At 42.8% G+C, this 13,752-nt stretch overlaps 2 protein-coding genes across 4 annotated transcripts; one reads left to right on the forward strand and one right to left on the reverse strand.

Moving 5' to 3' along the window:
• Nucleotides 1-108: 108 nt before the first annotated feature.
• On the forward strand, nt 109-9,971 carry zgc:112334 (uncharacterized protein LOC619199 homolog). 3 transcript variants are annotated; one of them, XM_054783958.1, is made up of 11 exons: nt 114-340; nt 601-682; nt 780-876; nt 949-1,083; nt 3,247-3,445; nt 3,521-3,652; nt 5,155-5,254; nt 5,319-5,490; nt 5,564-5,708; nt 5,776-5,830; nt 6,408-9,969. In XM_054783958.1, exons 2-11 carry the CDS (start codon nt 662-664, stop codon nt 6,519-6,521), a joined length of 1,170 nt encoding a protein of 389 aa, XP_054639933.1. In that variant the 5' UTR covers nt 114-340; nt 601-661; the 3' UTR covers nt 6,522-9,969. The 3 variants fall into 3 exon arrangements, with proteins under 3 accessions (XP_054639935.1, XP_054639933.1, XP_054639932.1); XM_054783957.1 differs by having other exon boundaries at nt 116-340; nt 601-708; nt 6,408-9,967; XM_054783960.1 differs by lacking the exon at nt 949-1,083 and having other exon boundaries at nt 109-340; nt 601-708; nt 6,408-9,971.
• ndufaf3 (NADH:ubiquinone oxidoreductase complex assembly factor) lies at nt 7,558-13,653 on the reverse strand. Its single transcript, XM_054783963.1, has 5 exons — nt 13,548-13,653; nt 11,121-11,316; nt 10,983-11,049; nt 10,805-10,905; nt 7,558-8,330 (listed from the first exon to the last, which is right to left on the reverse strand). The coding sequence occupies exons 1-5, from the start codon at nt 13,634-13,636 to the stop codon at nt 8,217-8,219; spliced, it is 567 nt and encodes a 188-aa protein (XP_054639938.1). The 5' UTR covers nt 13,637-13,653; the 3' UTR covers nt 7,558-8,216.
• Nucleotides 13,654-13,752: the final 99 nt, after the last annotated feature.

Genomic DNA, 13,752 nt, shown 5'->3' on the forward strand with positions numbered 1-13,752 from the left:
ATATTCTTTATTCGCCATTTAAAATGACACTTGAGATTATAGATTATTATAGAAAATTAGCAGTAGACAATAGAATTATTGTCTCATTATTATTCTGTTTTGGTTTTAAACCACACTATTTTCAACAACAAAAGCCTTGGTGCAGGGTGATGAAACATACATATACACACACACACACACTTAGACACATAGATGTGCCACTTCTAAGAGGATTACTGTACAGGGGAAGACAAAGCAATTACTGGCACTTGTCATCCTCATCATAGCATAGCAGTCAGAAAGTGAAGAGCCTGTTAAAATGCAGGAGTATGATGTTATAGTGCTTGGGACTGGACTTAAGGTAAGGTTATTTGTTGAGTGAAAGTTGTCATTACTTCTCCGAATATAGGTGCTTCTGATTGTAAACCTACACAGTGATCTCATGTCCCGTGCATATTATGTGACTTCATACATGTGCAGTCAATAATGCAATCAAATGGGATTATTCAGTAGGTTTACAACAAGGAGCAACTCTTTTCGGAGGAGCAGGTGCATACATTTGTGCACTTTGACTTTATTTTGCCTATATTTCCCCCACTAACATTTGCCTGGCTCCTGCAGGAATGTGTCCTCTCGGGTTTAATGTCACTAAACGGCAAAAAGGTCCTTCACATCGACAAGAATGGTTACTACGGAGGACAGAGTGCGTCAGTCTCTCCTCTCGAGGAGGTGTGCTCACCTAACTGCATGAATTGTTGCCATCATTGCTTATTGACTTCATTGTTCTCTTCTCCTGTCAGCTGTACAGGAGGTTCAAAGTTCCCGGCCCTGCTAAATGCACCTGTCGTGGAAAAGAGTGGAACGTTGATCTTATCCCAAAGTTTTTCCTCGCCAATGGTGATTACCTGTTGTGTTGATTTCCTTTCATTTCATCCCATCCCTTCACGCTGTGTGTGTTTGCTGCATTAGGTGAGCTGGTGAAAATGTTGGTGCACACAGAGGTCACACGCTATGTGGACTTCAGAGTGGTTGAAGGGAGTTATGTGTACAAGGCGGGCAAACTGCACAAAGTGCCCGCCACTGAGGAAGACACCCACACGTCAGGTACGTTGACGCTGTCATAAATGGGATAGCAAATTTATCCCATTTAATTGACTGCTTGGACTGTCAATAGCCCCTTTACACTGCCTTAAAAGCCTGTATTTTGCTCTATACTGTATAAATGACACTGACACCGTATGTGGAAAGGACCCGGCAATATTTCACCTTTGGAGGCAGTATCAGAAGGCTCTTTCACACAGACATCCTGCAAAATTACATTCTGAGGGTCATGAAAGAATATCTGTCATTTATCCACCTTTGCCTATTACAAACAACTCAGCATGAGCGGGATATTGCAGTAAGAGTATGTCCTTTCACACAGCCACACGGCATCCTGCAGTCATATGATTGGATGCAAGACAACATTAGTGTCTAGTGTGACATATGAAACACTTGCCTTAAAAGGAGGAATATTGCCAGCTGGATTTGGTTCCCCCATTCCATGTCAGTGTCGTTTACACAGAACAGTGAAAAAAGGGAGAAAAATGATGGCTTTTACAGGAAGTGTGAAAGGGGTTATAGCCCTAACAGAGGTATGACAACTCCTGTGTAAAAGGGTATACCAGGACTGGGGTGTGAGGTGTAATTATCTTATTATGGTATGCCATGTCACTGTGGGAAAGGGCACACGGTTCTGTCAATATCCCACTTTGCTTTTGTGTAAAAGGAAAAGGTAAATAAAACCTTCTGTTACGGCACTGGTCTCTGTGTGAAAGGCGGTATGTCATAAGTTGTATTGTATTGTGCATTGTGAACAGGATAAGTGGTACACAATGGATGAATGGTATCCAGCCATCTATCCATTTTCTTCCGCTTATCCGGGTCCGGGCAGCAGGGTCAACAGGGAAGCCTGGACTTCTCAGCCTGTGGCCACCTCTTTCAGTTCCATCGGAAGGACACCAAAGCTTTCCCAGGCCAGCTGTGAGACATGTCCTAGGTCTGCCCGGGGCCTCCTCCCGGCAGAGCATGCCTGGAACACCTCACCAGGGATGTGTCCGGACTAAATTCCGGACTAAATTCCCGAGCCACCTTAGTTGGCGCCCCTCGATGTGAAGCAGTGGCTCTACTATGACCAAACTCCTCACCCTGTGTTTTTGGGTGAGTCCAGCCAAACTTGTTTTGGCCACTTGTATCCGTTATGTCTTTCTTTCGGTCACGACCCAAAGGTCATGACCATAGGTGAGGGTGGGAACATAGATTGAGAGCTTTGCCTTACGGCTCAGCTCTCTCTTCACCAAGATGGTCCAGTACAGCAACCACATTACTGAAGACGCTGCACCGATTCGCCTGTCGCCCTCACGCTCCAATCTTCCCTCACTTGTGAGCAAGACCTCAAGATACTTGAACTCCTCCACCCGGGGCAAGACCTCACTCCCAACCCGCAAGCCATCGTTTTCCAACTGAGAACCATGGCTTGTAGGTGCCGAGTCTCATTCCAGAAGCTTCACAGTCAGCTGCAAACCGCCCCAGTAAACGTTGAAGGTCACAGCCTGATGAGGCCATCAAAAACACATCGTCTGCAAATGGCAGAGACGAGATCCTAAGGCCCCCAAACTGGACTCCCTCGACGCCTTGGCTGCACCTAAAAATTCAGTCCATAAAAATGATGAACAAAATCGGTGACAAAGGGCAGCCCTGGCAGAGGCCAATGTTCACCGGGAGCGTGTGTGACTTATTGCTGGCAATGCGAACCAGACTCCTGCTCCAGTTGTACAAGGGGCCGAATGGCACGTGGTAGCGTGCCACCAATCCCGTACTCCCGCCACAGAACACCGTGAGTGACATGGTCGAAGTCCACAAAGCACATGTCGAGCGGTTGGGCAAACTCCCTTGTACCCTCCAGTACCCTTGCACGGGCGTAGAGCTGGTTCAGTGATCTGTGACCAGGATGAAAACCACATTGCACCTCCTGTAGCCAAGGTTCGACGGTCGTACCCTTCCTTCCAGCACCCTGGAATAGACTTTCCCAGGGAGGCGGAGGAGTGTGATCCCCTATACTTGTAGCACACCCACCGGTTGCCCTTCCTGAAAAGGGGGACCACCACCCTGGTCTGTCAATCCAGGGGTACTCTTCCTGACTTCAACGCAATGTTGAAGAGACGTGTCAGCCAAGACAGTACCTCAACATCCAGAGGTATTGACATTAAAATGTCCAATATTTTTCAGATCTGATGGGCATGTTTGACAAGAGGAGGTTCAGGAAGCTGCTGCTTTTCGCCCACAACTTTGACGTGAGAAACCCTCGCACGTATCAGGATGTGGATCCCGACAAAACCACAACCCGGGATCTCTTCTCTCGTTTTGACCTGGGGCTGGATGTTGTGGAGTTCATAGGTCATGCCGTAGCCTTGCACGGCAGCGAGAGGTCGGTCACATTGCGTCACCCGAACCAAGTCAAAGCATTTTGATGTTACATAGGCCGTCTTTGTGTACTTGTTAGTTATCTGGACCAGCCCTGCGTGGAGACCATCAAGAGGATCAGACTGTATGCTGAGTCTCTGGCTCGCCACAACACCAGCCCATACCTCTACCCGGTCTTTGGACTGTCTGAACTACCACAAGGATTTGCCAGGTTATACTTTCAATCACTTCTTGAAGTCTTGGGAAGCACATGATCAATTTGCCCTGAATATAAGCCAATGTTTCTTCAGGGAAAAAAATCAGAAAACCACAGGTCTAGGTTTATATTTGTATAACACGCCTAGTCCAGCGAGCCCCGCGTTCCGTCTGGGCTCGACCCATGGTCCGCAGAATGAGTCGAGTCCGTTAGCAATCAAGCTAAAGGCCCAGACTATTAACGCAATGTCCAGCATGACGCTTCAGGTGTCAGGGAGTGAGGTTTACCAAAGTACAGCTGCACAGCAGCACCAGCTGGCATCGCCAAATTACAACTCCTCACGTGAGCCGGAGCTTTTCTTCCTGTCATTCACATTGTTGAAAAGTATAAGCAAAAGTCTTGGAACGCATGTAATCCATTTGACCCGAATATAAATTAGAATTATATCCGGTGTTTAGATTTATGTATGCAAGCCAGAAGGTGGCGCCTAACGACTCCCCAAGCAAGTCAGAGCTTCTCTTCCTGTCACTCACACACACCAAAGACCTGGAGAGATGCAGCCATTTTTCGATTATGGGGTTCGTCTTTTCTTCAGGGTTGTCTTGTATTCAGGGTCTAGAAATTCATACATGCAGACCAGCAGGTGATGCCAAATGACTTCTCCCCAGAGCTTTTCTTCTCGTCACTCACACGTCTAAAACATGTAGGCAAAAGCCTTGGAACGCATCTAATTAATTTGACCTGTTTTTTTCTCAGAAAAAAGACAGGTTGTCTTATACTCGGGGTTTAGATTTATACATGCAAACCGGCAGGTTGTCCTTTATTTGGGTCCATACAGTCCGGGGTTGGACTAGGCCACCTGAATGGTAATTATTCATCTTTGCAAGATATTTTGGCCCATTCTTTGCTTCCAACTTTGTGGCAACATCTTAGGTCAGGCTCTTTTCTGTCCATAAAGGCATACTTGGATGAATTTTAATGTAGAACAGCTTGAGAGCCCTGACCTCAAGCCCATCATACACATTTAGAATGAACTAGAACAGACACAACATGTAAAAGCCAGCATTTTTCTGCCGTTTTTTCTTTTCGCAGTTGTTTGTATGACCGGCACTGGCAATAAAGTTGTAGCAGAGGCGAGACTGCACCTTCACGTAACGAAGTGGGTGTGATCTTTAACACTTCTGTTGTCTTGAAAGCAAATGTCCCCGCCCGACGATTTTATACATAGTGTCACACCAGATGCCAGGATGCTGTGTGAAAGCAGGCAGAGCTGCAGAAATATCCCGCTGGGCTGGGTTCTGTGTAAAAGGCAAAGACAGATAAATGGCAGATCTTCTGTTACGGCTCTTTGGAAATTGTGAGCCTGCAGGGCCAAAGCGGAAGCTGTTATAACCTGCGATCAATGCCATGTTTCCTTTCATTTTCACTTCCTGTGTATACGTCCCAAGTGTCCCAATGCTTTTGTCCACATATGGGCTTAAGCTCTCATGGTCTGAAATTGTGAATTTGTGCGTCAGGTTGAGTGCAGAGTACGGCGGAACGTTCCTGCTCAACAGAGCGGTGGATGAGATCGTGTTGGACAACGGCAAAGTGAAAGCAGTGAAATCAGAGGGCAAGGTGAGTGTGTTCGCATTTGAAATGAGTGTGGTGCACATACGTAGCAATTCTTTGTCTTTCACAGTTCTTCCAGTGCAAACAGCTGGTGTGCGATCCTGGCTACGTTCCCAACCGTGTGAGGAAGGTGGGGAAAGTCATCAGGGTCATCTGTTTATTAAACCATCCCGTAAAAAACACCCATGAGGCCAACTCGTGCCAGATCATCATCCCACAAACACAACTCAACAGGAAGTCTGGTGCGCCGTCTGCCGAGTAGTACAGCTGCTGTATTTGGGGTGCCTTTGCAATAACCATTGTGTGTCTATGCAGACATCTTCATATCCGTGGTGTCCTACGCTCATAACGTGGCTTCAGATGGGATGTACATCGCCACGGTGAGCACAGCTGCAGAAACCAACAACCCAGAGAAGGAGGTGCAGGCAGGCTTGGACCTTCTGGAGCCCATCATGCAGAAGTGAGTTAGTTCAACGGAGCTTCTAATCACCTTTAAATGTCATTGATTGTTTTTTTTTTGCATCCAGATTTGTTTCAGTCAGCAGCCTGCTGGTTCCCAATGACGATGGAAGCAAGAGTCAGGTAGTAAAAAAATGGTACAGTGCATCCGGTGAGTCGTCACAGCACTTTTTTCACATTTACAGCCTTATTCCATTCCTGTGTAGTCTACACACAAATAGCCTATAATGACGAAATTATAAGTTTGTTTTTTTTTAAGTTTGTAAATTTATTTAAAATAATCATTAAAAAACCTAAGAAATTGAAAAAAACTTAAAAAGTATTCACAGCGAATAGTGGCGGTCCTCCCTGCAGTGTTCCTGTAGCGTGCGCAATGTGATGTATAGTAATAGTAATAATGTAAAAATGACTATTGGGGTGTTATTTCATGTCTAACGTTAAAACCCGCATTTAGAATGCCAGGAACAGGTTTTTTATGCTGTAACTATGAAAATATTCCATTTCTTAATATTCACTTACGGCAGTTGGATCTGGAACCAATTAACCGAGATAAACTTTATTTATTCCATTTTGGAATAAGACTGTTACATAACAAAATGTGGTAAAAGATAAGCTCTGTATTTTCCGGATGCACAGTACTGTACCTACAGCGACATAACAAAGTGTGTGTCACATGGTGACAAGCTTTCTTCTCGCTCAGATTTTTGTGTCTCGCTCCTATGATGAAAGCAACCACTTTGGGAGCGAGTGTGAGGACATTAAGGACATGTATCGTCGCATCACGGGTCACGCACCTCCGATGAAGACTAGCTAAGGCAGCAAGTAGCAAGCTAGAAAGACGTCAGTGTTGTTTTTTAACATAACTGCTGAATGGCATACTGTATATTCTGAATAAAAAACTAGGTTTCTATTTGTACAGAACACAACCCTATTATTCCCTATTATTATACCCTAGTATTCAGATTGGTCATATAATTCATGGTTGTGGTATTTTCTTTACAGCTAGCTAGCTGAATCATGTTTGTAAGATTATCTTCTTCTGTGGTGACGTTAAAGCGGCTAAAGAGAATTTTGCTACTTTTGCTCTAGGGCTCCCCCTATACTTTTAAAGTGACTCTAATTTATGAAGCGCTTTAATGATTGCTGCGTTCATGGCTACCGGGAAATTAGAGCGTGTTAACATTGGTGAACGTAAACCATGATAAGCTAGTTATTGCTTTGTTTGTGAATACAGTAGATCATTTGACTTTCAGCAGTCCTGACAACAAACCTTATCTGTTTGACAGTATGGGTCTTTTTATATATATGTGTGTGTGTCATACTGGAAGCATATAGCGATATACCTGCACACAAATTTCCATAGTAAATAGCGATGTCTTATTTAAGCAATACATATAGATATACTCTTTTACATCACTGTGGTTGCGGGCGTCAGATTACTGTATCTGGCTGAAGTCAGGGATATCAATTTGTCAAGATTTTGCGACTTCCCAGGTTTCCTGAATGCAGCATAAAAGCTAGGAAACACGATAAGCTAATGGTAAATGCTAGGAGAAAGTCGTCGTTTTTATGTCGTCATATTTTGGAATAAACAATGTATGATCACGTAGTGTGTGGTGTAAACTTTGTTTTATCACGACACATAACTCTGAACCTTAAAACTTGCACTTAATTGTCCAGGGTGGTTCACTCACATTAGAGACCACTAAAATAGTAGGTCACCCACGGTAGCCATGGCAACAGGAGAGACGCTATTGTCCTTATTACACGCCGGTGTGGCATCAAAATTAAGTTAATACAATTTTTCAACGTGACAGCCCCCTTTTAATGAACAAAACCACCAAACATCGCTTTTTTTAGTGGTTGCAATAGGTGCAATTCCACAGCAGGGATTTAAGGCTTCATGCCAACATGGGCGCTCTGCGCGAAGGCCCGGGTTGATGAGAGATGAATGCGGTGGATTTATGGATTGTGTTGGAGCTTACGTGCGACAAGGACAAAGCCACTGAATTATGTCATATGCTACACACACACGGTGGTGCTGCAGGACACACGTATAAGAGGCTTAAGCATGTGAAGGACATAAACGAGTGAGGTGGAAAGGTGTAGTGGACCCTTATTTTTTTACATGCAAAAGCCTTTTAGCCTACTGAACAGCTTTCTTCTTTTGTGTAGCAGTGGAAATTGTGTCCATTCTCATTTTGGTCTATTATCTAAGCACACTATAAACCTCTAACACACAAAATAAATAATAATCAGCACACATAAATAGTTTAAATATATAATTTAGCCATATAGGTAACAGTTTATTTACAGGAGGGAAGTCACACGGGTGTCTTTGCAGCGACAGTACAGCTTGTTATGTCTAGTTCACTGAGGTTATAAAAAAACCCAGTGTATATCTGAGCGGACGGTTGTCATTTAGGATCTCGGTGAGAGAAAAGTCTCTCAGACTGAAGCTCTCGCTCTCTCGTTGCTGGAAACAGTCCTGGTTTGTGGTTCATGTCGCCTACTCCTCCTCGTCCAGCATCTTCAACGCCGTGCTGACGGACGGAGGGATCAGACCAGCGGCCACTACTCGTCGCTCACTCATCAGGAAGTTGAATGTTGCACATGCGTTTGGCTGGAAAAAAACCAAAAATGCAACATTCAAACAGGTTGCTTTGCAACAGCAGGACAAGGACAGCAAAATAATCCAAATGTGAAATAATAATCGCAATAAATATGCAAAAAAGGAAATCACTGGGGTCGGGAATTTAGCAAGAATACAAGGGTGCATTTAAAAAGAACAGGAATAAACTGAAAATTAGCAAAATGGCAGTTTGGCCTGTAAGAGATAAATGTAGTTGATAAAATATTTTTTGCAGCATAATGTAATAAAGACGAATAAAAACACTTGCTGTCATGTAAACCGAGTTTACATGAAATTTTGATGGGTTTACTAAACCCATCCAAATTTCTATTGTACACTCATCGGGCTTATATACAGTGGTGTGAAAAAGTGTTTGCCCCCTTCCCGCTTTCTTTTTTTTTGTCACACTTAAATGTTTCAGATCATCAAACAAAATGAAATATTAGTCAATGACAACACAACTGAACACAAAATGCAATTTTTAAATTAAACTTTTTATTATTAAGGGAGAAAAGAAATCCAAAGCTACATGTCCCCGTGTGAAAAATTGATGGCCCCCTAAACCTAATAACTGGTTGGGCCCCCCTTAGCAGCAACATCTTAACATCTGCAATCAAGCGTTTGTGATAACTTGCAATGAGTCTCTTACAGCGCTGTGGAGGAATTTTGGCCCGCTCATCTTTGCAGAATTGTTGTAATTCAGCCACATTGGAGGGTTTTCCAGCATGAAGCGCCTTTTTAAGGTCATGCCACAGCATCTCAATAGGATTCAGGTCAGGACTTTGACTAGGCCACTCCAAAGTCTTCATTTTGTTTTTCTTCAGCCATTCAGAGGTGGACTTGCTGGTGTGTTTTGGATCATTGTCCAAGTTGGTTTCAGCTTGAGGTCACCAACAGATGGCCAGACATTCTCCTTCAGGATTTTTTGGTAGTCAGCAGAATTCATGGTTCCATTTATCAAAGCAAATCTTCCAGGTCCTGAAGCAGCAAAACAGCCCCAGACCATCACACTACCACCACCATATTTTACTGTTGGTATGATGTTGTTTTTCTGAAATGCGGCATTACTTGTACGCCAGATGTAATGGGACACACACCTTCCAAAAAGTTCAACTTTGGTCTCATCAGACCACAGAGTATTTTCCCAAAGGTCTTGGGGATCATCAAGATGTTTTCTGGCAAAATTGAGACAAGTCTTAATGTTCTTTTTGTTCAGCAGTGGTTTTGGTCTTGGAACTCTGCCATGCAGGCCGTGTTTGCCCAGTGTCTTTCTTATGGTGGAGTCATGAACACTGACCTTAACTGAGGCAAGTGAGGCCTGCAGCTCTTTGGATGTTGTTGTGGGGTCTTTTGTGACCTCTTGGATGAGTCGTTGCAATGCTCTTGGGGTCATTTTGGTTGGCCGGCCACTCCTGGGAAGGTTCACCACTGTTCCATGTTTTGGCCATTTGTGGATAATGGCTCTCACTGTGGTTCACTGTAGTCCCAAAGCTTTAGAAATGGCTTTATAACCTTTTCCAGACTGATAGATCTCAATTAAACTCAGTTAAGTTATGTTTTAACAGGGAGGAAATCACTTTTTCACACAGGGCCATGTAGGCTTGGATCTTTTTTCTCCCTTAATAATAAAAAGTTTCATTTAAAAACTGCATTTTATGTTCAGTTGTGTTGTCATTGACTAATGTTTTAATTTGTTTGATGATCTGAAACATTTAAATGTGACAAACATGCAAAAAAAAAAAGAAATCAGGAGGGTGGGGGGGGGGGCAGTTTTTCACACCACTGTAAATGTTTACTTTATTCAAAAATCTGATTTTGTTGTTTTGTTGTTCTACTCACAAATGAGCAAAATAACACTACTTTGCATTATTTTTGCATTCATTCATTTGTATTTGCAGTTGCACTTAAAATTATTTAGCCCCCATTGTAAATGATATTTGCTGTATGAAAATTTTAGTTGTGTTGAGCTGTGAACGACTGTGAATTTATAGTTTGCCAGTAAATATGACGCAAGTTTATAATCTTTGCAAAGAAATAATAAAAAATATAACACCAGTCAATAAAAATAAAAGAATTTTAAAAAAGAAATATTAGCATGATATGTCATGAGCATACATGCATGGAAAGTTTGTATATTGTTTGCATTTTTTTAAGTGTACTATATATTTGTATATGATTTCCCATTAACTCCCATTGATAAAATATGCATGTAAAAGTAGGTTAATTGAAGACTTTAAAACTGTCCATATGTGGGAATGTGAGTGGCTGTTTGTCTATGTGTGCCCTGTGAGTGGCTGGCAACCAGTCCCGGGTGTACCCTGCCTCTCGCCTGAAGTCAGCTGGGATGGGCTCTAAGGCTAATGAGGACAAGCGCTATATAAAATGGACGGATGGATGGATGGATGAAAATTTGTGAGTTTAACATCCCATCTAAACTGCCAGGAAATGTTCAAACCGACAGTTACCGTGTCTTGCACCTCCACGGCGATGTGTTTGCTCCTGAAAAGCGCCAGGACTGGTGGATGAATGCGTTCAAGCCGTGCCCCCGTGCCCAGCACCAGAATCTCTACAAAATAATGCCACACGTGACACACAAACTCATTTGTTTCACAGTATTTTTCTTGAAATAACTCAAATTTGTACCTATTTTTGGTACAAGCATGTGGAAAAGTGACACACTTTCTTCTGTGATGTCTTTAAAACTCCCAACCTGCAAAGTCACACATAGTGAAAACAAGAAAACTCAATAAATATCGTAGTAATACAAATATTTAAGCACACCTTCCATTGCAGGATGGCAGGGGGTAGCACTGCACAGGGCCCGAACACTTTGTTGCCATCAATGTTGAATCCGTGGGGACTGTAGCTGAGGATCATGATGCCGCTGCCGGGCTCCTTCTTCATCATTGACACTGAGGTACGCTGGTATATCTCATCATCACTCGGGCCCAAACGGTGACCCCGGGACAAAAATGGACTGGTAAAAATATAAAATACATAAAAATATTGGAATATAATGTTAGTAAATGGATTAAATGCACAGATTCTGAAATGTCTCCAAAAACAGGCTGTCATGTGACCCATTTTAAAAGCCCCAAGTGCTGCTTTTGTGGAAAGAGAAGACAAAATGTCCTCTTGCATAACCTAAATTTGAATTCCTGACTATTTGCCTGAAATAGAATAGGTTCTGGTACTGGATGGTCGAACTGGACCTGTTAATTACTGCAGCCTGACAGGGGAATGTAATTACTGAGCGTTCCACCAGATGGAGTCAGAGAGAGACCAGGTACTAAACGATATCGGTCATAACAAACAAAAATATACATAGACGGGTTTTACTCAATTAATTAACAATAAATAAACGTATACGTCCATTATTTTACTTAAAGATGGAGATGTAAAAAAACATACTATATAGAGACATGACAAAAACAAACAACAGTACCGTACATGTTGCCAGGTGTTACAAACAAGCCCATCAGAACAATAGGCCTCATTCACGAACATCTTCTTAAAAGTCTTCTTAAGAAGTGTACTTAAGAAGGCGTGGGTTGGAAACTGCGCCACATTCACGACACGTTCTTAAGTAGGGATAATCGTTCGCACCGGTGTTCTTAGGTTGATGAATGCCAACTGCGATGCCCGTGCATGTGAGCCCTAATTTGCATAGGTCACCGCCTATTATTTCCTATATAAGGTCAAAAATGTGCCGTGCGCAACAGGCAGCTGGAGGCGGAGATGGCAACGCGCAAGGGCAAGACTGAGGAGCAGCTGGACAACAAACGAAAGAAAAACTTCAATTGTACTGAAATAGAGGTGCTTTTACAAGGAGTGAGCGAACACAAGACCACCTTATTTTCACGTGTATCCACCGGTCATCAGGCCATCCAAAAAGAGTTGGCATGGAGCACCATTGCAGGAAACATAAATGCCGTTTCCACGGAGAAACGCACCACCGCAGAGGTTAAAAAGAGGTGTTTTGACTTAAAATAGACTAAAAAAAAAAGATTAGACTGCACCGGAGGGATCTGGAGGAAACGGGAGGTGGGCCATCAATCAGAAACCAAACCATTTCGGAAACTCTAGAAAATATTTACACAATCATGATGGAAAAATAAAGTCAAAATACATAGTTTGTGTGTGACAATTTATTTTTTCTGTGGTTACATTTGATTAGACGCTGCCTAATTAATACAGCAGCCCCGTGCTCTGGCTCATGACGTGGCTGGGGGCGCATGTCGTTATCTGGGGGTGCTACGTGCGCAATAGACACACCACGTTTCATTGCGATGTTATTCTGATGATCCTGCACACCTGCAAGAACAGAGAGGGAAGCCTGAAGAGGGACATCAAATATTCGTGGCCTTCAGCAAATAAATCTAATGGTCCCTTTACATTCTCTCTCTGCGCAGCGCACGTCCAGCCAGCTACTTTTTTTTTGATGAATTGGGATTTGAATATATATTTATCCATGGAGTATATTTTAGTTGTTTTGATGATAAATAATTGTTGGGATATTTTATTTGCACTACATTTTTTGGGATCAGGTTGCAAAATCCATCATGAGGGCGATTGCGCATTGAAAGTGCAAGCTTTGCTTGTGCGTAAGAGTCCTCCTGAGCGTTCGTAGAATTTGTTCTTAGATCTAAGAACTGTGAGTTAAGAACATGTTTCATGAATGCCAAAAATCTTCGTAAGAAGGCTTTAAGAACAGATTTGTGCGTAAGAACGTTTCGTGAATGAGGCCCAATATTCGTATTAAGGAACAGGTTCCGATTAATTTACTTATTTCAGTTTAGTGATTTCAAACCCCACGTGCCGAAATGAGCTATCCATGCCATCGTTTACAGTCAACATGCTTGTTATCTGTAAGACAAAAATGCTAAACACAATATTGCGTCCATTTAATAACAGCATTAAATTGGAGAATAAGGAGAACGTTGTCATCGTATAACGCCACATAGCAGGCCTACCTCAAGTGCAAATAAAAATGAATTGTAAATTAAATTATTGTTCCAACATTAACAGAAAGTACTATCTGCAACGTGACATCTGTTAGACAATTAAACATAAACAACCCTTTAGTGATGATTGTGGTGTGCTACAATGGAGGAACAGAGGAGAGTCAGTCGTTAAATGCCTCCCATATGAGTCTAATTCTACTTCATAGGTGACTTAACTATTTTTTAAGTATTGCTTGAAATATACCTGGGAAGCGCCGATGTCTTTCTGGGAGAGAGGATTAACCTCTGCCATGATTTCTGAAGGAGGATTCTGGCACAAACCAATGCGGCCATGTTGACAGCAGCAGGGGGACGACATTCTGTGTGACACCAGCCGGTGTTGTGTAAGGAAAAATCGATCAATTCTGACTTGACAAATCATAAAGTGTTGTCTGCATAGCTTACATTCA

This window comes from Dunckerocampus dactyliophorus, chromosome 8 (genome assembly GCF_027744805.1).
Source record: "Dunckerocampus dactyliophorus isolate RoL2022-P2 chromosome 8, RoL_Ddac_1.1, whole genome shotgun sequence".
Taxonomy (NCBI): Eukaryota; Metazoa; Chordata; class Actinopteri; order Syngnathiformes; family Syngnathidae; genus Dunckerocampus; species Dunckerocampus dactyliophorus.